Genomic DNA, 20,672 nt, shown 5'->3' on the forward strand with positions numbered 1-20,672 from the left:
GGTGGGAAAACTTGACATTGAACTAGAAGCACTCAGAGGAGCCATAGGAATGTTTTCAAATGGAAGAAGCTTTTAGGGGGACCCGTTTTGACAACAGTGAAGCAAAGAATCATTAATTCATTAGCTTATCCGGATATATTGTCTTCCTTAGGGTTATCGTTGCTATGATAAAACACTGTGAGCCAAAGCAAGTTGAGGAGTAAAGGGTTTATTTGGCTTACACTTCCATGTCATAGTCCATCAATGAAGGAAGCCAGGGCAGGAACTCAAACAGGGCACGAACCTGGAGGCAGGAGCTGAAACAGAGACCATGGAGGAACACTGCTTCCTGGCTTGCTTCCTATGGTTTCCTCGGCCTGCATTCTTATAGATCCCAGGTGGCCCCACCCACAAATGGCGTTGGTCCTTCCACATCAATCACTAATTAAGAAAATCCCCAACAGGCTTGCCTACAGCCCCATTTTATGGAAGCATGTTCTCAACTGAGGTTCCCTCCTCTCAGATGACTCTAGCTTGTGTCAAGTTGACATAAAACTAGCCAGCGCAAATATTCAGTGCTAGACATTGCTCTAGAACCTAGGAAACTTAAGTGATCAAAATATGCTCTACCCCCATCTCAAAATACGCCCATCCCCCATTTCAAAATGTGCCCTCCACCACATCCAACTCCCAAGGTATTTAACTTCTAGGGGGGAGAGTGTGAAAGTGCAGCTGGTAAGCAGATGAACGAGAAAAGAACAGCCTGGCAGATCCCAGATCCCAGGACAGAAAACGCAGTATCGTTGGGGTGTGTAGATGACAAGATGTCAAAAAGACCTCACTCCGAAGATGACTTTCTGTTGTCAGGACTCAGAAATCCTTCCATTCAGACTGGAGGTCCCAACAAGAAAGAGAATAACTATCTGTCCACCCACCCCACAGTGATCCTGGGCACTGAAGCCCCTACATGGCTGCCCTTCCTCTCAAAGATGAGAATCAGGCTTGCTTATCTTCAGAGAAGACGTGGCAGCGGTGCTGTGGGGTCCCTTCTCCGTGCAGGTAACCCGTGTACTACTAAACTACTATCATATTTTCGTCACACTAGTCATGAATAGGAAGGGTCCCAAGAAGCTAATGAGAAAGCAACAGGCAGAACAGGTTTAACCTCAGTCATTTGAATCCGTAAAGGAGAGAAAGAATCCCGTTTGTCTTTACCTACTGTACATAGGTACATGTAAAACTAATAAACATGGCTTTTTGCAGAACATCCGAAAGAAACACAGCTGATATCCATTAATGCAGTGAGACATTTTAAAGACCACGGAGGGTGAGGAAAGGGACTGAGCTCCATGCCTGACCTCTGGAGAAGTAGTGGGACACACCCAAGTGAAGATGAAAGATTAGAGCGAGGGAAATGGCCTACCGGAAGTTATCCACCTAGGAGACGGGAGCCCTAAATTCAGGGGTTGACAGGTTCAGGGACCCCATCTTTGGTTGAGTTTTCCTAAGGGGTCACTTGAAGGCATTAGGGTCATCCTGGGGATATGTGGTCTTGAACTGGTAGATAGTATGTCATAGTTTCTTCCTATCTTTTTTAACCAAGCTGGTGCCTAGTCCAGGAGAGTCTGACTAGAGTTTGCTGTAGAAATTGAGAAACCTAAATGACTTAAATCTTCCCTCCCCAAATAGATAAGGGAAATAGGACATTGGAGACTGCTGGGAACAGGACTGACTGGGCTCTTTTATGTATGCTACTAGACCCTAGCTAAAAACCCCAGCTACGTTATCTTAAGTGGCCACAAGATGGAGACAGATCCTCTCAACAGATCTTCAAGAGGGAATAACCCCAGCTCTGCCAGCTCCTCCCTAGGGCCAACAGTTCCTTCCAGGTCTCTCTGCGGAAGTCCAGCTTCAGTGGGTTCAAGTTCCAACAAGTCGGCTGAGGAAGAAAGAGGCAAATGCACGTGTGAGGGTTCAGCTGCTCTCTCTCAACCAGAGAGACTATTTATATAGCAATATAGCATATAGTCATTTAGCAAGCATCAGGGACCTGAACTCCCAACACATACACACGCTTTTTTTTTTAACTTCTTCATTAAATGTTCAGAGTTAAAAACAAATAAACAAAAAACAGAACAGTCTCACCTGAAACAACATCTTGGGACAGTGTCTGTCATATCGGGAAGTTACAAGTTTTCTCAAGGTCTGCAAAGCATAGATCTATTTTTACAGTCCAGGTCTAGGCTGGCTGCTCATGCAGTTGCAATGTGTTAGACAGTCTGAAACTATTTTTACCTTAACCAAGTTATGTGTAGAATCATTTGATGTTTTCTAAAATGCAAGCTTTGCAAGATGCCTTATAATAAGCATTTAACTGTCTGATTATCGCATTTCTCTGTTCCTTAGTTTTACAGTAAGGCCTGCCCTTTTCATGGATCCCAGAACGGAAGCTTCTGGTACCGCATTCTTTTTAACCCACACCATTCTTATTGCCTCTGTATAGGCTCCAGTATTGGGCAATGGTGTGTCCAAATCAGGGAGACGAGCAACTGAGCTTCCCCTCTTGGAGGACCCCATACCCTTCCACCCCTCTTCTATGCTACCCACCCTGGGTAAGGGGGTTTTATAGTGGGAAGTATGTCCTCAGGGTTAGCACACAGAAGCTGTGTTCCAGTGGAGGTGGAGGTGGGGGTGGGGAGGGTGGGGGGAAGGCTGAATCTCAAGCTGAACTTAGAACTGAGTAACGTGTAAGCCCCACACCACCCCCGCCAACCCATGCCACGCTGGTTTTGAAGGCATAAAGAAGTCCCAAAGAACTGCTGAGGGTTGTCACGGAGAGGCCATTGGTGAAGACTGAAAAGGTCAGAAGTCGAAGTTCGGCCCCTTGTGACGGAGCTAGCGTTCCCGCAGAGGTCATGGGGCCACTGGGAAGTTGCAGCTAAGGTTGCACCAGAGGCCCCCGCACCTTGATACCTCAACACTTGAGGTGAATACAAGACAGAAGCAGGTGTGGAGTGGAGCTAGACTGGGTTTACAATACAAGCTGTGTGTGTTCGGGACGGCAGAGCCACAAGTACAGCTTTCAAAGCCGATCAGAACCTAGATCCTGAGTAAACCAGATTTCAGACACTGGGGCTCTACTGCTGGACGTTGAGCAGACGAACCTGACATGAAACTCCGACCTGGCCAACTTCACATGCACTCCCTGAACAACAAACACAAGGACTGAAGCCACCCAACCAAACTCTCGGATGCTGATACTTACTGTCGAATTAAAAAGTGAAAACGGCCAACAGTAGCTACTGTAGGGACATATTCTAAAAATCAGAAACATGTACTTACATAAAACTGCCACTTGGCTTCTTAAGATGAGAATTCAAGCATTACAGCCACTCTATGACAACATGGGTGGCTCTGAAAAGAGCCTTTGGGTTTCGGTGAGGTCCGCCGCTCACTTGGAGCTGGTGTACTTGGTGACGGCCTTGGTGCCCTCGGACACGGCGTGCTTGGCCAGCTCCCCGGGCAGCAGCAGGCGCACGGCCGTCTGGATCTCCCGGGACGTGATGGTCGAGCGCTTGTTGTAATGCGCCAGGCGCGACGCCTCGCTCGCGATGCGCTCGAAGATGTCGTTGACGAACGAGTTCATGATGCCCATGGCCTTGGACGAGATGCCCGTGTCGGGGTGCACCTGCTTCAGCACCTTGTACACGTACACCGAGTAGCTCTCCTTGCGGCTGCGCTTGCGCTTCTTGCCGTCCTTCTTCTGCGCCTTGGTCACCGCCTTCTTGGAGCCCTTCTTCGGGGCGGGAGCGGACTTCGCGGGCTCAGGCATGATGAGACAGGAACAACAGGAACTCAACACTGAGGCTTCTGGGCTTTCCCGTTTTATAAGGGCGTTATTTAAATGAGGCTTGAAAAAGCACACTTCTGATTGAGTGGTATTTCGGTGACGTCAACTGGAGTTTGCCCAATTGAAATACAGATCGACACAAACGCTTCTCATTGGCCTAAACGAAATGAAGAAGTCAGCCAATCGCACGGGTTCTTTTTCGCGCCCAGAGAAGACTATAAGGCCCAAGCTCTTGCGGCTCTCATCCACCCAGTTGGTAACGGCTACCGTGTGCTCACCATGTCTGGACGCGGCAAGCAGGGCGGCAAGGCTCGCGCCAAGGCCAAGACCCGCTCGTCCCGCGCCGGCCTGCAGTTCCCCGTGGGCCGCGTGCACCGGCTCCTCCGCAAGGGCAACTACTCGGAGCGGGTGGGCGCCGGCGCCCCGGTCTACCTGGCGGCCGTGCTGGAGTACCTGACGGCCGAGATCCTGGAGCTGGCTGGCAACGCGGCCCGCGACAACAAGAAGACGCGCATCATCCCGCGCCACCTGCAGCTGGCCATCCGCAACGACGAGGAGCTCAACAAGCTGCTGGGCCGCGTGACCATCGCGCAGGGCGGCGTCCTGCCCAACATCCAGGCGGTGCTGCTGCCCAAGAAGACCGAGAGCCACCACAAGGCCAAGGGGAAATAAGGCATTGAAAACAAACTAGCTAATCCAAAGGCTCTTTTCAGAGCCACCTACATTTTCTAACAAAAAGACGTAGCACTTACCTTTGTCAGTCGAATGGAACAGACAGAACACCAAAGCAAACACCACCCGCCTTTTTAGCACACCAGGCTCAGTGACGTGGTTTCTCACATTTTGAACCTTTTAAAACATCTAGTAGCCTCTTTATTTCGTGGCTTTCGAGTAGTACTGGACAGATCAGGACTGAGTATGAAGCCTGCCGCAGTCGGCCGTCCCTAGTTCCCGGGGCAGTACACGAAGGTTAACATCGTGGGGAATGCCCAAGGGCATCGATTTCGCACAGCACGCCCTGTCCCCTCTCGGAGTCAAGCCGGCAGGCCACGTCCTCCCACTGGCTTGAGTGGTCTACGTCTAGAGACTGGGAAGTCTCGCTACGGTCAGGCCTTGGTTTCCTTACCTGTCGGGGTGAGTGGAGTGCATGGTCATGTCCACGTCCGCAAGAGGAGCCACTTCTCCCCGTAATGGTCTGTGAAGCCGCCCCCACCTCCCATGTGAAATGTACGCCTGGACAAGGAGACTTACTCCAGGCAGTGGGGGCATAAGCCCTTGTAGTCCCCGCCTGTGGGAGGCAGAGGCAGGTGGATCTGAGCTGGAGGCCAGCCTGCGCTCCAGAGTTCCAGGACAGCCAGAAACAGAGACGCCCTGTCTTGCGGGGGATGTGGGGTGGCGGGGAACAGGTTAGATACACCATGAAATCGCCACTCTGGTTTCTTCGAAGCTTCTAGCTGGAATCCCTTCAGCATTTATAATCTGTTGTCGCAAATATAATTTCGTTTCACTTCCCTGTACTTAAATGATTTCAAAACCGATCTGACTTAAGTATTAAAGCATGTGTTGTGCTGCAAACGTTTAACCCTAGCATTCGGGAGGCAGTCAGGCAGATCCGGGAGTTCGAGACTAGCCTGGGCCACGCAACGATGAATCACGTCGGATACACTAAGGAAACTGTGTCAGAATGAGAGCGAAAAACAGTAATGACAGCAGTTTAAATGGTTCCCATACTAAAACGTTTTACAGGATTTTTTGCTGCGTGGCACGGTTAAATAATTTTCTCATTAGTTGATTGTTTGGTTCATTAAAAGGTATTCCAAGTTAAACAGCATCGTCCTATAAAGTGCTAAAAGGGAAAACGTAAACGGGGAGAGGTAACGGGATTTGCTTCCTTCCTTTCCATGTATATCCTATACTGTCAAATTATCTTTCTTGTTTAAGGAAGGTGGGGCAGGAATCACATTAAATGGTGGGACACAGACTTTGCTCTTAAATGGAGTAAAATAGAATTGAAAGCCGCTGAATTCCTGCGCCGCTGAGAGCCCCTCCCCCTTCCGCAGGCACTTCCGCCTGGCGCTTCCTGCTTTCACTCCGGTCCGCACGTTCCCTATAAGACAGAACTGCTTTCCCGGGAAGCCATCAGTTTGCTTTTCGGCGGCTGTTCTCTTCTTTGTCATCATGTCTGGTCGCGGCAAGGGCGGTAAGGGTCTCGGAAAAGGAGGCGCCAAGCGCCACCGCAAGGTCCTGCGCGACAACATCCAGGGCATCACCAAGCCCGCCATCCGCCGCCTGGCCCGGCGTGGCGGCGTCAAGCGCATCTCCGGCCTCATCTACGAGGAGACCCGCGGGGTGCTGAAGGTGTTCCTGGAGAACGTGATCCGCGACGCCGTCACCTACACGGAGCACGCCAAGCGCAAGACCGTCACCGCCATGGACGTGGTCTACGCGCTCAAGCGCCAGGGGCGCACGCTCTACGGCTTCGGCGGCTGAGTTAGCCAGGGGTCTGTGCGCCGTCTTTTACATAAAGGCCCTTTTTAGGGCCACCACACCTTCTACAAAGGAGCTGAACCGGTTTCCAGTGTTACGAGGCTGTTTCCTTGGCCCGTAACCTACCTCCTCTGAAGTTTGGTAAAGATTAACTTTCTCTGTCCTTCCGGGAACTGCAGCACTACAGGAACTGGCGCTGATTGTTTCAGGAACCCCGCGGCCTCCCCACAACCACTGGGCTGCGTTTGGAAGTCCGAGGAGTTTCATAATCGGCATTTAAGTGTGTAAGTGCACACTCAGGTACAGGCCTCGAGAACAGGTTATTTCGTCTGAGGCAGACTTTTCTAAAGTAGCGATCAGAATGACAATGCGTTAAGGCAGACATGATAACCCGGTCTCCTCTTCCTTAACAAGTAATGCATTACTGAAATTTGAGTTCTCCAAGTTGTTGCAAGGTAAAAGAATTAAAGGTGATACCTGTGAAATGTGTGTAATGATTTGTGTTCAATTAAACAGATAGCCTGTGGCATGTGCACAATTTGAAGTGGTAATTACTAGTATACTGTGTTCTTTTATTCAGCTGGTTTAGTTTGGTTGTGGTTTGGGGGGCAGGGGAGGGCGCTGTATTTTGCAGTACTGCTTAGACCAGCAGCATTCCACGTTAAGCAAGCATTCCCTTTTTCCAGGCCGGCCTAAAAGTTAGTCTTGCATCAGCCTCCAGAGTAGCTGGAATTACAAAAAATTCACCAGGCCATGGTGGCACACGCCTTTAATCCCAGCAGGCAGAGGCAGAAGGTCATGAGTTCAAGGTCAACCTGGTTTACAAAGTGAATTATAGGACAACCAGGGCTACACAGAGAGAAACCCTGAACTTGAAAGAAAAGAATGGTTGAGATTATAGGGGCCTGACCTGAATACTGCACCACCTATGTGTCATATTAGTCTCTTAATTGACAACATAAATCATCAAAGAGTTGGTAGTGATAGTCCGAGAATGGAGAAAGGAACAACTAGCAATTACTGAGCCAATTGAAAATCGGTTTTGTGTTGTTAAACCTTTCAGGGTTGTGAGTAGTAACCTACATGAGAAAGACATTTTATTCACTCCTGCTCTTGGAATGTCAAATAACACTAGGCATGTATGGCTTTTTATTGTTTGATTTTGTTTTGTTTGAGAGAGTCTCACTGTGTAGCCCTGGCTGTTCTGGAACTCTTTGTAGACCAGGCTGGTCTCAAACTTACAAAGATCCACCTGCATCTGTCTCCCAAGTACAGGGATTTAAAGGTATGTGTCACTACGCCTGTCATGACTGGCTTCCCCCCCCCACCCCCCACTTAGAGGTTTAATTGAGAAATACCAAGTCGGGTAAACATGCAAATTCAGAATATAAACAAGTGCAATGCCTGGTTGTTCGGAAGTAATCATCAGCCATCAGCTAGAGATGGACCTAAAGACACTCAACAGAACCAATTAAAACTGCACGCTGAACAGAGCCACCCAAGAGATGAGCAGACTGGTCCTCTCAGTCTAGAAAGAGCAGAGCAGGCAAGGCTCACCCAGGTCGAATCCTGGTGCTTTCCGAGGCCAGGTGCCTGAAATACTAGGGGTTAGTGCCCAGAGGACATTAAGCCACTGATGTAGACTGAAGCTTTTAGGAAACACTGGGAAGAAATGGGATCGCTAACAACACAACAGCACACTTCACATGTCCAAAAGTAAACAGAAAGAAACAGTCTCTGCAAGATTTTAATGCTCAGTTTTCACAAACACAAGTTTCTATCCAATTTGATGACTTAAGGTAAAATGTACTAGCCTTTAAAAATGGGCATTATTCAACTATCCTCCGTAGTCTCTTCCAGTGTTTTAAAATTCATCACTGTGAGTTTTTACCTAAGTAATACTCTACCGTATTTACATTTGAATTGCATGTCTTAAGAATAAACGAAATCCATGATATTTTGGTTAACACTGTATTTATAAAGTGAAAAGTTCTATCAAAATACTTCTCACTGGAAAAAATAAACAGAACAGACGATGGGTCTACTCAAAGTGCACACTCACTTTGGTAGACTTCAGTGCAGGACAGCTCATGACAAACACATGTGCCCTTATTCCCCAGAGCCGACCAGCTTCCAAGCTAATGGTGAAATCATTTTTAACTGAGATTTTATCGTGTTGATATCTGGCTCATTCCACATCATCTTCAGCCAAGCTCTGAGCACTTACAATTCTCTGACTAACGGTTGGAAGCTTGGTCAGAAGCATCTGGAACACTGGTGGTGGAGTCGTCTGCGGTCACTCGCAGCAGCTGCTGAGGCTGTCCACACACGGCGATTGCATTTGTCAGGTGGTCCACACCCTTCTCGTAGTCATCTTGTGCTAGTAACTCTTCACCAAGCTGTCCTCTTCAAGGAAGAATTTCTGAACGGCTTCAGCATCTTTTAAGTCAGGTAACTTGGAAAGCCCAGCTCTCTCCCTAGCAAGCTTCTGTTTCTTCGTTCTCGAAGCCTGGTTTTGAAGTTGGGGTCACTCCGCCTTTTGCGGTCAGAGTAGATGCAGTCCCAGATGAAGAGGGCACCGACCGCACACGCCCGCGGCGATGGCACTCCCTGGCCCATCATCTTCGCTCGGCTGGGGCGTGCGCCGGGCCGCGGAGGCCGCCAAGCAGCGGTTAGCTCCGAGCGATCGAGCACGCCGGCCGCTCACAGCCTCCAGTGCCATAAGTGGCTTTTTAAACACCAACAACACGGCATGTAAGTGAATGCTTAATTGTGTTTTGCTTTAGTTGTTTTCCACTTAGAGTTAATCGATGGATTCAGTGATCAGATTAATATTAATTATGCTTAGAACCATTTAGGTATATAATCTAATCTCAATCTTCTTGGATAAGAATTCAAAACAAATCAAACAGGCTTTCACTTTTAACCCCTCAGAGGCAAGCAGATCTCAGTAACTCAAAGGCAAGGCCATCACAAGATACACAGTGAGACCTTGTCTCAAACAATAAAAGTAAGATAATTGAAATACAGATAAAGAAATTTGATGTACTGTAAAAGTATAATATAGATACTCGATCTCAAACACTTAAAAACAAGGTCTACTTAAAGTTTTGCATACTTTATTTTTTATATAGTGGATCATATAGAACATATTAAAATTAATGTCACTTTTTTATCTTGTTAAAAATGTACTTAATAACTAAATGAAAAGTATGTTGTGTCTCTCTTGAGCAGTAAATTTAAAATAGCAAACTGGGTTTATGCTTTTAGATGCAAATATAGGAATAATTCACAGAAAATCCTGGGAGAATGAACAAATTTCATTTTTCTCCTATTATATTCCTAAAGACAGAGTAAAAAGTCACTGTTCAATTACTATCTGAGGTTGAGGCAGGACAGGAAAATGGAAAATTATAGGGATGTGGGAATGGAAAAGAGTTCCTCACTCTGGAGTGAATCCCTTAATCAGAAAAGAATTTCAGTTTAGCAACTTTCACTGAAGACCTTTCTCCCATCCAAGGTATGAAATTTGCAGTTTTCTAGGAAATCTCACCAGAAACTTCATTTACAAATAAAAAAAAAAAGTATGTGTGTGTGTGTGTGTGTGTGTGTCTGTGTCTGTGTGTCTGTGTCTGTGTGTTGGGGGGTGGGGTCCTAACTTTGTGGAACCCTGCAGTCTTCTACTTTCATTTCATTGAGTTGTAAAGCCAACTAATATGAATGAAAGGGAATGAATGAAAGGGAAAAGTGGTGGCCGTGAAAGCTAAGACCTCACTCCACCCAGGTTTTCCATCAAGACAGTGTCTTTTCACAGCTCCAGAGAACCAAATAAACTTTGTAAAATCAAGATGATATATTTTCAAAAACTGCCTCACCAACCTAGAGTGAATAAACAGCGGCATCCCATTAAGAATTCAGAAGCTCGGCCGGGCGGTGGTGGCGCACGCCTTTAATCCCAGCACTCAGGAGGCAGAGCCAGGTGGATCTCTGTGAGTTCAAGGCCAGCCTGGGCTACCAAGTGAGTTCCAGGAGAGGCGCAAAGCTACACAGAGAAACCCTGTCTCGAAAAACCAAAAAAAAAAAAAAAAAGAATTCAGAAGCTAAACGCTTAACCCAATACTAATCAAGTAAATCTGAAGGTGGGATTCATCATCATTCTAAAAAAAAAAGTCCTTTGTATCCGATGCTGGATGAGGTGGCACAGGTTTATAATCCAAAATCTCAAATGGCTGAGGCAGGAGCCCAGAGTTTGTTACACAATGAATCCCAGGTCAGTCAGCGCTACATAGCAAGAGTCTGTCTAAAAAAAAAAAAATCCTGTATAGTGGAAAGCTAGAATGCTTATTGCAGAAACATAAAAGTAATTCTCTTAGGTTTCTCACTCCTTTCCATGAAACTGAAATAGGCCGTTGTCCTGAACTGCTGTTTTGTCCCACCAGCTACTTGAGATCTGCCTAAGGGTTAGAAAGACTTTGCTATCATTAAAAGTGAAGGGGCAGATAAGAGAAATTTGTACTGCTTGGGAAACACCATCACCCCTTACTTGGATAGATCCCTTCTCCAACTACCTCTGCCTTTGCTCTTGTAATTGAAAATAATTTCCTTTATATCCTTCTAGATTGCTTCTGGCATTAAAAAAATATATAGTAATATCTACCTCACAGATCTGTGTAAAGACTAAATGGGTTCATATACAAGCATATATACCTGGCATGTTGATAAGCACTCAGTAAGTGTTAAAAATCATTTGATATGTTTAAAAAATATTAACACAACAGGCAAATCTCTAGTAAAGACTTGGATGAATAGAAAACAAGTTCTGTATGTTGAAATTTTCCAATCTGACCAGAAATCAGTTCATTCTGTATGCTCAGTAGCTGTACCCTCAAACCTTAGGAAACCGAGTGGCAAAAACTGTACACCTATTTCCATAATTAAATCATTTTTGGTTTTGTTTTCTGGACTCAGGGTTTCGCTGTGTAGCCCAGGCTGGCCTTGAACTCAGATTTACCTGCCTGAGCCTCCCCAAAACTGGGATTAAAGGCGTACACCACCAGCGACCCTGGTAAATTGTTTTCCTTTAGAAACTAGCCTCGATTTTATCACGAGACCCTCCCAGGTAGGCCAGCCCGGGCAGAAATTGTAACACCGCACCACGTGACCTTGAAACGCTGATCCTACCTCCACTACCAGAACACTAACATTACAGATGTGTCCCACCCACCAGGCCAGGTTTATGCAGTGATGGGGATTAAGCCCAGGTTTTCCTGCATGTCAAGCACTCTCTACATCTTCAGCCTTGGCCTCTACTTCGAAATAACTAGTCCAGGAAACAATACAGCTTAAAGCTCTTTAGTACTTCCTTTCGCCCAAAGTTCACATTACTTTTAACTGACAGTCTTTATGGCTTCTCAGGACACAAAACTGAGCTGCCCCACTGAGACCGGAGGTTCTTGGCATCACCCTTATCTTATGTACTCATGCACTACACCTGGTACCGGGACCTCCGTGTAGAACAGTTCAAGAGCCTTACTCTAGAACTTATTCATGTTTGCAGCTCTAATACGGACAACTTGGTGGCTCTTAAAAGAGCCTTTGGTGGTAGATGTTGACGCTCGCTTGGAAAGTTTACTTGGCGCTAGTGTACTTGGTGACGGCCTTGGTGCCCTCGGACACGGCGTGCTTGGCCAGCTCCCCGGGCAGCAGCAGGCGCACGGCCGTCTGGATCTCCCGGGACGTGATGGTCGAGCGCTTGTTGTAATGCGCCAGGCGCGACGCCTCGCTCGCGATGCGCTCGAAGATGTCGTTGACGAACGAGTTCATGATGCCCATGGCCTTGGACGAGATGCCCGTGTCGGGGTGCACCTGCTTCAGCACCTTGTACACGTACACCGAGTAGCTCTCCTTGCGGCTGCGCTTGCGCTTCTTGCCGTCCTTCTTCTGCGCCTTGGTCACGGCCTTCTTGGAGCCCTTCTTCGGGGCGGGCGCGGACTTTGCAGGCTCAGGCATGATGGACAACACGAACAAAACGGCAACGGAAAAGCCACAACAAACCAGGTGTGCGTACTCCTTATCTACAGCTTCGTATGCAAATAGAGTGAAGTGCCCTGTGTCTTGTTAGTGGTCACTCAGAAAAAAGGCTAAATCTGTTGTTACCCAATAAGAATTCAAAAAATCCCCAAGCTGCGTTTCTATTGGTTAAAATGAACTCAGTCTCTTAACCAATGACGCGTCTCCTTTTTCGCGCCGTGGCTTGACTATAAAAGCCAAGTGGGTGGCTTGGTTTTGTTCCGTAACCTTCAGTTGTTAAAAGTACCCATCATGTCTGGACGCGGCAAGCAGGGCGGCAAGGCTCGCGCCAAGGCCAAGACCCGGTCTTCCCGCGCCGGCCTGCAGTTCCCCGTGGGCCGCGTGCACCGGCTCCTCCGCAAGGGCAACTACTCGGAGCGGGTGGGCGCCGGCGCCCCGGTCTACCTGGCGGCCGTGCTGGAGTACCTGACGGCCGAGATCCTGGAGCTGGCCGGCAACGCGGCCCGCGACAACAAGAAGACGCGCATCATCCCGCGCCACCTGCAGCTGGCCATCCGCAACGACGAGGAGCTCAACAAGCTGCTGGGCCGCGTGACCATCGCGCAGGGCGGCGTCCTGCCCAACATCCAGGCGGTGCTGCTGCCCAAGAAGACCGAGAGCCACCACAAGGCCAAATGAGCAGCTTTAGATAATCCTCTCCCCCAAAGGCTCTTTTCAGAGCCACATACACAGTCCGGAAAGAAGCTGGTGCATGTAAACCTAGAAACTGACTTGAAAATGGCGGACAGCCTTTTGTTTATCTAACTTAAGGTACAGTAATCGGGGTTTTGAGCTGATTCCCGTTACATGATCTGCTATCCAGTGTCAACATATTTGGGTGGGACCCAAGTATTCGTTTAACGGTTTTTTATTTTCTAGGAGTCCGTTTGGATTTTGAAACGGTTTCCTTGGTTTTTTTCTTGAAACAGTGCTTGATTTTTTTTTTTTTTTTTTAAATGAACTCACACTGCTCCACCTGCCTCTGTTCCAGAGTGCTGAGACTAAAGGCTTTTGCAAGTGCATCCTAGGCCAAAGGTACTTGGGACGTCCGCCATCATGCCCAGTTTTTAGAACAGCCTCACACTTGACAGGTCTAGTTAACCTTCAATAAATGGCAGGGTTCTTAAATTTTTCTCTTCTTCTGGAGCAGAACATAATTATGTTCTCCTAAATGTCATCTGTTGAAGGTAGACTTTCAAGTCCCACACTGGTAAACTCGGTCCAGTGTTCACAGTACGTTTTTTGAGGGTAGGCCTGGGTAATGAAACTTAGGAAATTGTCCCCACGGAAATTGTTTCCAGCTGGTGAAACGAAAGTGCGGCATGTCAGGTGGTAGATATCCCAGGAAGAAAATGCAGAACAGATAAGTTTTAAAGAGGTTAATGGCGACTAGTATTTTAGACAGATATACAAAGACGACTTCATTGAAGGTGTTATTTAATCAAAAACAAATTGAAAAAAGATGGTTTATTACATGAAGTGTACCAGGCAGACTACAAGTGATAGAGAGGTTAGCTCTGAAGCATCAAAGCTGCTTCCCAGTAGCTGTATTCACCAGTGTAAGAAATAAATTATGGTCCATTTTCAGTGTCAGAAGCACTTATCAAAATTATGCAGGAGCTAGCTGGCACAGGCTTTATCTCAGAATTCTGAGAGATGGAAAGTTACAGGCAATCTGTTGCATTACTGAGCACAGAGAAGGGAACAGTCTAAGTCCCAAATTATTCATTGCTTAAAGCTCTGTGTCCTAAATCTTTAGGATGGGGAGTTTGGGAAGAGGGCAAGTCCTGAACAGGAGATTCTCCTGATAGAGGCACTTTAAAAACTAGTCTTGGGCTGGAGAGGTGGCTCAGCGGTTAAGAGTAGTGGGCTGCTCTTCCAGAGGGCCTAAATTCAATACCCAGCAAATTACATGGTGGCTCACAACGATCTATAATTTTATCTGATGCCCTCTTCTGGCATGCAGGTGTACATGCAGACAGAGCACTCACATAAAAAAAAAAATAAGTATTTTTTAAAAAGAAAGAAAAAGCTGAATTTTTTTAAAAAATAAAAATAAAGTCCTAGCCAGGTGATTGATATCAGCGGCCTTGCCTTTAATCCCAGCACTCAGGAGGCAAAGGAAGACAGATCTCGAGGCAAAGTCAGGTGGAGTTTGAGGCCAGTCTTGTCTGGAGTGAGTTCCGGGTTAGACAAGGCTACACAGAGAACCAATTTTGCCTTTTCTCTATGCAGAATTGTATATTAAAAACTGCTTCATTTTCATTAGACTCTTGAACTTATTATCTAATTTCCAACAGAGTAGTCATGTTCAATCCCTCCCTTGCTTTCTCTTTTGTGTGTTCTCACTACGTGTGTGTGTGTGTGTGTGTGTGTGTGTGTGTGTGTGTGTGTGAGAGAGAGAGAGAGAGAGAGAGAGAGAGAGAGAGAGAGAGAGAGAAATGAATGATGAAATTTAGATTAGTTCAGATTTTTTAATTCCTCCCAATATTTGCAAATCCTACTGCTCCGAGTAGGAACTCAGGGGTAGTGATTCTTGCTCAGGGCCTGTCTGGAAGTGAGGGGGATAAAGTCCTCAGTCTGACACAATTAATAGTTTACAAAGCTAGGGGAGTGATCACCATAAAGAATACATGTGCTCTGAACAGTTTGCTGAAAAGGTAGAGCTTAAATGTTAGTGTGTTTAATAATAAATATTCTGGATTCAGTAGACTTGACCCGAAAGTCCACAAAATTGTGAGTAGTTGATGTGACCTGGGAGTGTCACTAGTGGGAAAGATTTCAGGGATATCGGGTCTTGTAATAGCAGCCACTTTCATGGAGAGAAGCTGGAAAAGGAGACCCAACAGCAACCCAGGAAACAAAGGAGATTCTGCATATTTCTGGCTTGAGAAAAGAGGACTCTGCATTTAGAGAAGGTCCTTTGAGTTAACAGGTCAGTGAAGGTGTCAGGATATAAGGCAGTGACTTAGTAAGCTACGTCCCACCTTTCTGTGGGGCTGTAACCCGTTAGTTGATCAGCTTTGGAAAGGTACGCTAGACAGGACAAATGGTGTGGCTGATCCTCCACAAGGGATCTGGCATTCAGCGTGCACCATAAGACGGGGCAAAGCCTGTGCTTCGATTAGATGGGGCAGGTATGGAAATACATTCTTAGCTGGGGGGGGGGGCAGCTGTTATCTGACAGGCTTGAGAGGCTAAGAACATGACTGTTGGTGTCACTCGCCCCTGTTCGGGTCCTGTTGATATGTCACCATTTTCTGTTGTTCGTCTAAAGACTTGCCTAGCAAGAATCAATACTGGTGCCTTCTGGGTGTTGAAGACAAGAAAACCCTCTGGTGCTCTTTTTCTTTTCTTTAATATAAAAAGAACCTAAGGTACTTATCTATATGACTCAATATCCTAAAATTTAAAATCTAGACATTATGTTTTTGAAGATAACATTTTTTTAACCTCACAACAGGAAAAGATCCTTTCACATAATGTTATGGGGTAAAAACCCAAAACTGAAAAAAATGTAAGCGAGTTTTACAACTGGGAAGGGGTGGGAGGAGGTATCCTGAGTGCTCGGGGGGGGGGGGGGGGGGGGGGGGGGTGTCAGGCTATACCTTGAGTGCGTCTGTATTGAGCTGGTCTGCGACTTGCCCGGAGAGAAACATGTCTCACACAGCAGCCCTGAGTGCGAATTACAGGGAATTTTTCAAGACAAAAACCAGAAAAACTACATCCTGGTTGGCAGTTGCTGAGGGAAACAAGCAGTTAGCCGGGGCGTTGAGACCCTGAGTTTCTAGACCAGTGCTTTCCCACTGGACTTTTCACATTTAATGTGACGGAACCAAAGATGCCGTCAGCTGAGACAAGATGGAGAACCTTGACCCTGTTACAGTAGCTTCAAAGGTTCAATTGTAAGAGAGAAAAAGTAAATGGATCATCACAGAGCCAAGGATCTGATGTTAAGTAGATAGACTAGTAACAAGCAGGCCATATAACCAGATCTGAAATCTACAATCCCCTCAACTAGAATATGAAACACAACACACCCCCTGTTCGTCACCATGAAGAATGTGTCAGCCTCACAAAGAACACAGACAAACCATAAGAAAAGTTCCTGTGTAAGATGTAAGCAAAAGAGCTGGGAGTGGGGTTCAGTTGGTAGAGTCCTTGCCTCGCATGCATGGGACCCTGAGTCCAGCCCCCAGCACTACAAAAAAGACATGCAACTCAAGCGTCTAACAAACATGTAAACTGACAACCAAAATCCTTTAAATGTATGTATACAGGAAGCTTTTATTGATGAGGTTTATCACTCTATGCATTATTTGTTTGTCACTCTGAGCATAGATTTCAAAGCAGATGTCTGGATTTAAGAGTTGACAGTAATGAACAGTACAAAGTCCTGGAGCAAATGTAAGCTGATTATCATTTCAGTGGTCAAAGCCACCACTGCCTTGTACCATCACCACCACACTGTGCTTATCAATCTTTTCTTTTTCTTCTGGATATTTTTTTAAATTAAAAAAATAAAAATGTGTTTTCTCTCTCAAAAAAATAAAAAATAAATCTCATAGTTATCACAGCAAAATACCCGCCTAGGAGCGTAGAGGGAGCTGAGAGAGGGGAAACCCCCTGTGGCTTCACCGGAGACAGGTGGGAAGTAGGCACCTTCCTACTTCCCACAGCCAAGTGCCCACAGGAGGGGTCTATGAAGCCATTAGCCTTTACGAACGAGCCATGTGTAATGTGTAACAGGGCAACTTTGGTGGTGGGGGCAGGGGAAAAACACATATTCAGGGCAGTGGTGTGCACGCCTTTAATCCCAGCACTGGAGAAGCAGAGGCAAGCAGATCTCTGGGAGTTCAAGGTCAGCCTACTCTACAACTCGAGTTCCAGGACAGCCAGGGCTGTTACACAGAGAAACCCTGTCTCAAAGAAAAAAAAAAGAAAAGAAAAGTTGCTTACGTGGGGAGAGGAACGTCAGGGTGTGTGTTCAAAGAGGATGCCATCTGGCCCGTTGTAGGGCATGCTGACTGGGGCTGGACTGGAAGGAAAGTAACCAGAGGAAAGCCGCTCTCCAGGACTCTGCATTGTGAACTCCTCGGTGGCCTCTGTCTCTCAGGGGCTGCCTTTGGGAGTGCTCTGTGAATGCAGTCGCCCTCAGTCTCTCCAAAAGGAACCGTTCAGGTAGCATCAGGTGTAGCAAGTGCTTATAATGCCAGCACTTGGGAGACTGAGACAGGATGTCTGTTGCAAGTTTGAAGCCAGCCAGGGCTACGAGTGCCAAGCAAATCTGGGCTTTCTAGAGACCCTGTCTCAAAGTGACAGAGAAAGAGGAGGAGGAGAAGGGACAGAGGGAGGGAAGGAGGGAAGGAAAATGATCCCATTCTAATACCATGCTAAGCTGCCTTCCTCTAAGTTTGCCGCCACCTTTCCACACACATCAAATCGACATGGAACCCGCACTGAGGGGTCTTTTGTCTGCTCTGAGGCCCCGTCACCATGTCCAGGTTATAGACCCTGGCAGCATTCTGAAGAAGTTGTCACATTGCACCCCACGACTTTATGCATGTCTCCATATCCTCCATTTAGTTTATAATCTGGAGGACAGGAAATTAGTCTGTTTCAACCTCACGGGGCAAAGGGCCAAACAAGACAGAGAGAGCTTCCAGCAGCAGCAGCAGCCCTTTGAGGAGGCCAGGGTAGCTTTGAAAGACAGGGGGAGGGGCGGGGTGTCTCAGAGCAGAGTACGTGGGAGCTGTCTGCCTGGATCTCTGCCAGTCTTCATCCGGGCGGCTTTCTTCCGCCTGAATAAAGTGGGAAGCGCAGTCACAGTGGCCCACACCTTTAGTCCTAGGACTTGGGCAGACAGACCCCTGAGTTTGAGGTCAGCCTGAGCTACATAAGTTCCAGGCTGGTCAAGGCTACACGTTGAGACTGTATCTCATAAAGGAAAAGGAGAGAATGGGGCACGGTGAGTTTTCTCGGGTACAGTAAGTTGGCAGGCTAGCGCACCCCATGTTTGTTTAATGGGTTTTGCTTTATTTGCTTCTGTCTACCTGGGCTTTTTAAAACTTGCCTCTTAATCTCCTTGTAAAATGCAGGCGCTGGAGTGAAATAAATTTGTGTTGTTTTGTCCATTGTTTTATCTCCAATACCTGGAGAAGTAAAAAGCCCAGTGGAGAAAACGAGGCAATTGCTAAAATGTACCGAAATACCCAAGATTCTCTCTAGGGGGCGCAAGTCACCATGAAATAAAATTTTCAAACATTTCGATTTGAAATCAATTTTAAACCTTACATTTTACTAAAATGTTTCTTAAATGCTGGAATTTCTCTTTTTGTCTGAAGTTTGAAACATACATATGTTTTCTTTGGTGCAAAGTGAAGTAAACGCGGGTATTTCACATAAGCCTTATGTATACCTGTAATTGAGTAGGGGTTCGAAAGAGGCCCTGTGGCTTAGCTGGTCAAAGCACCTGTCTAGTAAACAGGAGATCCTGGGTTCGAATCCCAGCGGGGCCTTCGTCGTGTTTTTGTACTTCCCGTAACGCACCACCTCTAAATATGTTGAAAATGCTTCATGACATTGATGGACGGTCTCACTCTAGAGGGTGCATGCCTCCTGACACACAGTGGGAGGGGGGGAAGGCTTCGCCGATGTTAAAAAGGATGTGCATACACGTTCTTATGTTGCGTAGAGATTTCAAGTTCTGCTGTAGGAATTCACGTGGGCTCTGCTGTGCCAGCCAACGTTTGCAGTCAAATGACGGACTTTGGTTACCAGTACCAAACAAGGAATAAGCCAAGCCATTTGGTTTGGCGTAGGATTCATTTTTACTTTTGAGAACAAGGAAAATAGTTATGCTGAAATTTATACCCTGACCATTCTGTTTTGTTTTAAAAAAAAAAAAAAAAAAAAACCTTAAGAATTTGGGGTTGGCTTTATTATTTGGTATGCCACAGAAAACTTTCTTAACGTCATCATCCTTTCTGGTTCCTGATTCTCCTGACTTAACTTCCCCAGAGCTGGGATAACAGCTTGCCCCACCATCCACACCGAGTTTATTGTCTTCATTCCTATGAAGCCACATCAGATCTTTCCTGTTTGAAATATAAATAAATACAACCATATTGTTTTTCATCTACACCGTTTTGGTTTTGGTGCTTCCTCAGACCCTTGGCCAGTGACTACCTCAAAGCCTCACCAAAAAAACACATATACGCGGTATTCTGGGCTGGCGTTTGGGTCGGGAATCACTACCAGTTTTAAGATGAAGCTATTCTGATGTATCAGGATTTATCATTGTTCGTGAGAGTGTGGCTTTGGCTGAGGCAGCGATTAACTTAAGAAAATGCTTGGTAGCTGGCCCGTACGGGGATCGAACCCGCGACCTTGGCGTTATTAGCACCACGCTCTAACCAACTGAGCTAACCGGCCGCCGCTTGAACAGCTCTCTTTCTTAGGTATACTTAATGATACGTAATCACCGTCCTCGGTCTTTTAGAAGAACGGGTGTTTCGTGTTGCTGTTACTTAAAAGGAAAGACAAGCGGAAACGACAAGCCGCCACCCTTGGTGCCTGCACAAACACAGCTCTGCTTCTCCGAGGGAAACAGACTCTCTCCAACTGCGGGGTCTGACCTGGAAAACCTCCGAGAGTCTGGCTCCTCGGAGCCTGGGGGTCGCGCGCTTCCCAGCCCGTCTCGGGGTCTCCAGGCCCGGCGCTGCACCTCCGCCACTGTCCCCGGGACCTGCGACCCGGCCGGCGGAAATCAGCCTCTAGCTGCAGTACCGCACGACGCCGCCCGGTGGCGCCCGCCACCGTTCGCCCAAACAAAGCATGCCTGTAGCCACGCAAGATCGCCAACAACCCCGGGCACCGGTTACCGACAACGGCGGCGTCTCTGTTTTGACTTTGTCTGCCTTCTGTAGGATGAGCTCGGGAAAGAGCACAACACGGAGACATGCCTCAGATCCACCGCAACTTTGGTGATGCATCGACCCGCACTTTTCAGATAGGTTCTGCGACTTTATTGTCAGCTGGAACTTTTCCGAACTTGTGTAAATATAAACATTTCAATTGTTGCCTTATTCAGAGCAAACAAAGGTAGTTTTATCGAATTAACTCGAGATCCCGAGCGACCGGTCTCAAGGAAGTTTTGTTTACTCACCAGTTTAAAATGAAACTTGTAAACTCTGGTTTTATTTGTTTCGTTAGTTTAGAGTTTTTGTTGTTTGGGGTTTTTGTTTGCTTTGTGTTTTTAGTTTCTTTGTTCTGGTTTGTGTTTTGA

The 20,672-nt window shown here is 46.8% G+C and overlaps 5 protein-coding genes, 1 long non-coding RNA gene, 2 other non-coding genes and 1 pseudogene across 9 annotated transcripts; 4 read left to right on the top strand and 5 right to left on the bottom strand.

The window, feature by feature from the left end:
* Positions 1 to 192: 192 nt before the first annotated feature.
* Positions 193 to 2,234, bottom strand: LOC131911341 (uncharacterized). 2 transcript variants are annotated; one of them, XR_009379334.1, is made up of 3 exons: positions 2,125 to 2,234; positions 1,825 to 1,918; positions 193 to 296 (listed from the first exon to the last, which is right to left on the bottom strand). It is a non-coding gene; the product is annotated as an uncharacterized LOC131911341 (long non-coding RNA). The 2 variants fall into 2 exon arrangements; XR_009379333.1 differs by having other exon boundaries at positions 1,762 to 1,918.
* Positions 2,235 to 3,357: 1,123 nt separating this feature from the next.
* Positions 3,358 to 3,864, bottom strand: LOC131911321 (histone H2B type 1-F/J/L). The gene has a single exon (XM_059263303.1). The coding sequence runs from the start codon at positions 3,809 to 3,811 to the stop codon at positions 3,431 to 3,433; it is 381 nt and encodes a 126-aa protein (XP_059119286.1). The 5' UTR covers positions 3,812 to 3,864; the 3' UTR covers positions 3,358 to 3,430.
* LOC131911311 (histone H2A type 1-B) lies at positions 3,358 to 4,501 on the top strand. The gene has a single exon (XM_059263294.1). The coding sequence runs from the start codon at positions 4,109 to 4,111 to the stop codon at positions 4,499 to 4,501; it is 393 nt and encodes a 130-aa protein (XP_059119277.1). The 5' UTR covers positions 3,358 to 4,108.
* Positions 4,502 to 4,531: 30 nt separating this feature from the next.
* Positions 4,532 to 6,623, top strand: LOC131911329 (histone H4). The gene has a single exon (XM_059263311.1). The coding sequence runs from the start codon at positions 6,008 to 6,010 to the stop codon at positions 6,317 to 6,319; it is 312 nt and encodes a 103-aa protein (XP_059119294.1). The 5' UTR covers positions 4,532 to 6,007; the 3' UTR covers positions 6,320 to 6,623.
* Positions 6,624 to 8,362: 1,739 nt separating this feature from the next.
* LOC131911023 (mitochondrial import receptor subunit TOM20 homolog) lies at positions 8,363 to 9,038 on the bottom strand (annotated as a pseudogene).
* A 2,851-nt stretch (positions 9,039 to 11,889) lies between these two features.
* LOC131911323 (histone H2B type 1-K) lies at positions 11,890 to 12,340 on the bottom strand. Its single transcript, XM_059263304.1, has one exon. It carries the CDS (start codon positions 12,323 to 12,325, stop codon positions 11,945 to 11,947), a length of 381 nt encoding a protein of 126 aa, XP_059119287.1. The 5' UTR covers positions 12,326 to 12,340; the 3' UTR covers positions 11,890 to 11,944.
* A 280-nt stretch (positions 12,341 to 12,620) lies between these two features.
* On the top strand, positions 12,621 to 13,150 carry LOC131910442 (histone H2A type 1-H). Its single transcript, XM_059262372.1, has one exon. It carries the CDS (start codon positions 12,638 to 12,640, stop codon positions 13,022 to 13,024), a length of 387 nt encoding a protein of 128 aa, XP_059118355.1. The 5' UTR covers positions 12,621 to 12,637; the 3' UTR covers positions 13,025 to 13,150.
* Positions 13,151 to 18,829: 5,679 nt separating this feature from the next.
* Positions 18,830 to 18,903, top strand: Trnat-agu (transfer RNA threonine (anticodon AGU)). The gene has a single exon. It is a non-coding gene; the product is annotated as a tRNA-Thr (tRNA).
* Positions 18,904 to 19,745: 842 nt separating this feature from the next.
* Trnai-aau (transfer RNA isoleucine (anticodon AAU)) lies at positions 19,746 to 19,819 on the bottom strand. Its single transcript has one exon. It is a non-coding gene; the product is annotated as a tRNA-Ile (tRNA).
* Between the last annotated feature and the right edge of the window lie 853 nt (positions 19,820 to 20,672).

This window comes from Peromyscus eremicus, chromosome 5 (assembly GCF_949786415.1).
Source record: "Peromyscus eremicus chromosome 5, PerEre_H2_v1, whole genome shotgun sequence".
Classification (NCBI taxonomy): domain Eukaryota; kingdom Metazoa; phylum Chordata; class Mammalia; order Rodentia; family Cricetidae; genus Peromyscus; species Peromyscus eremicus.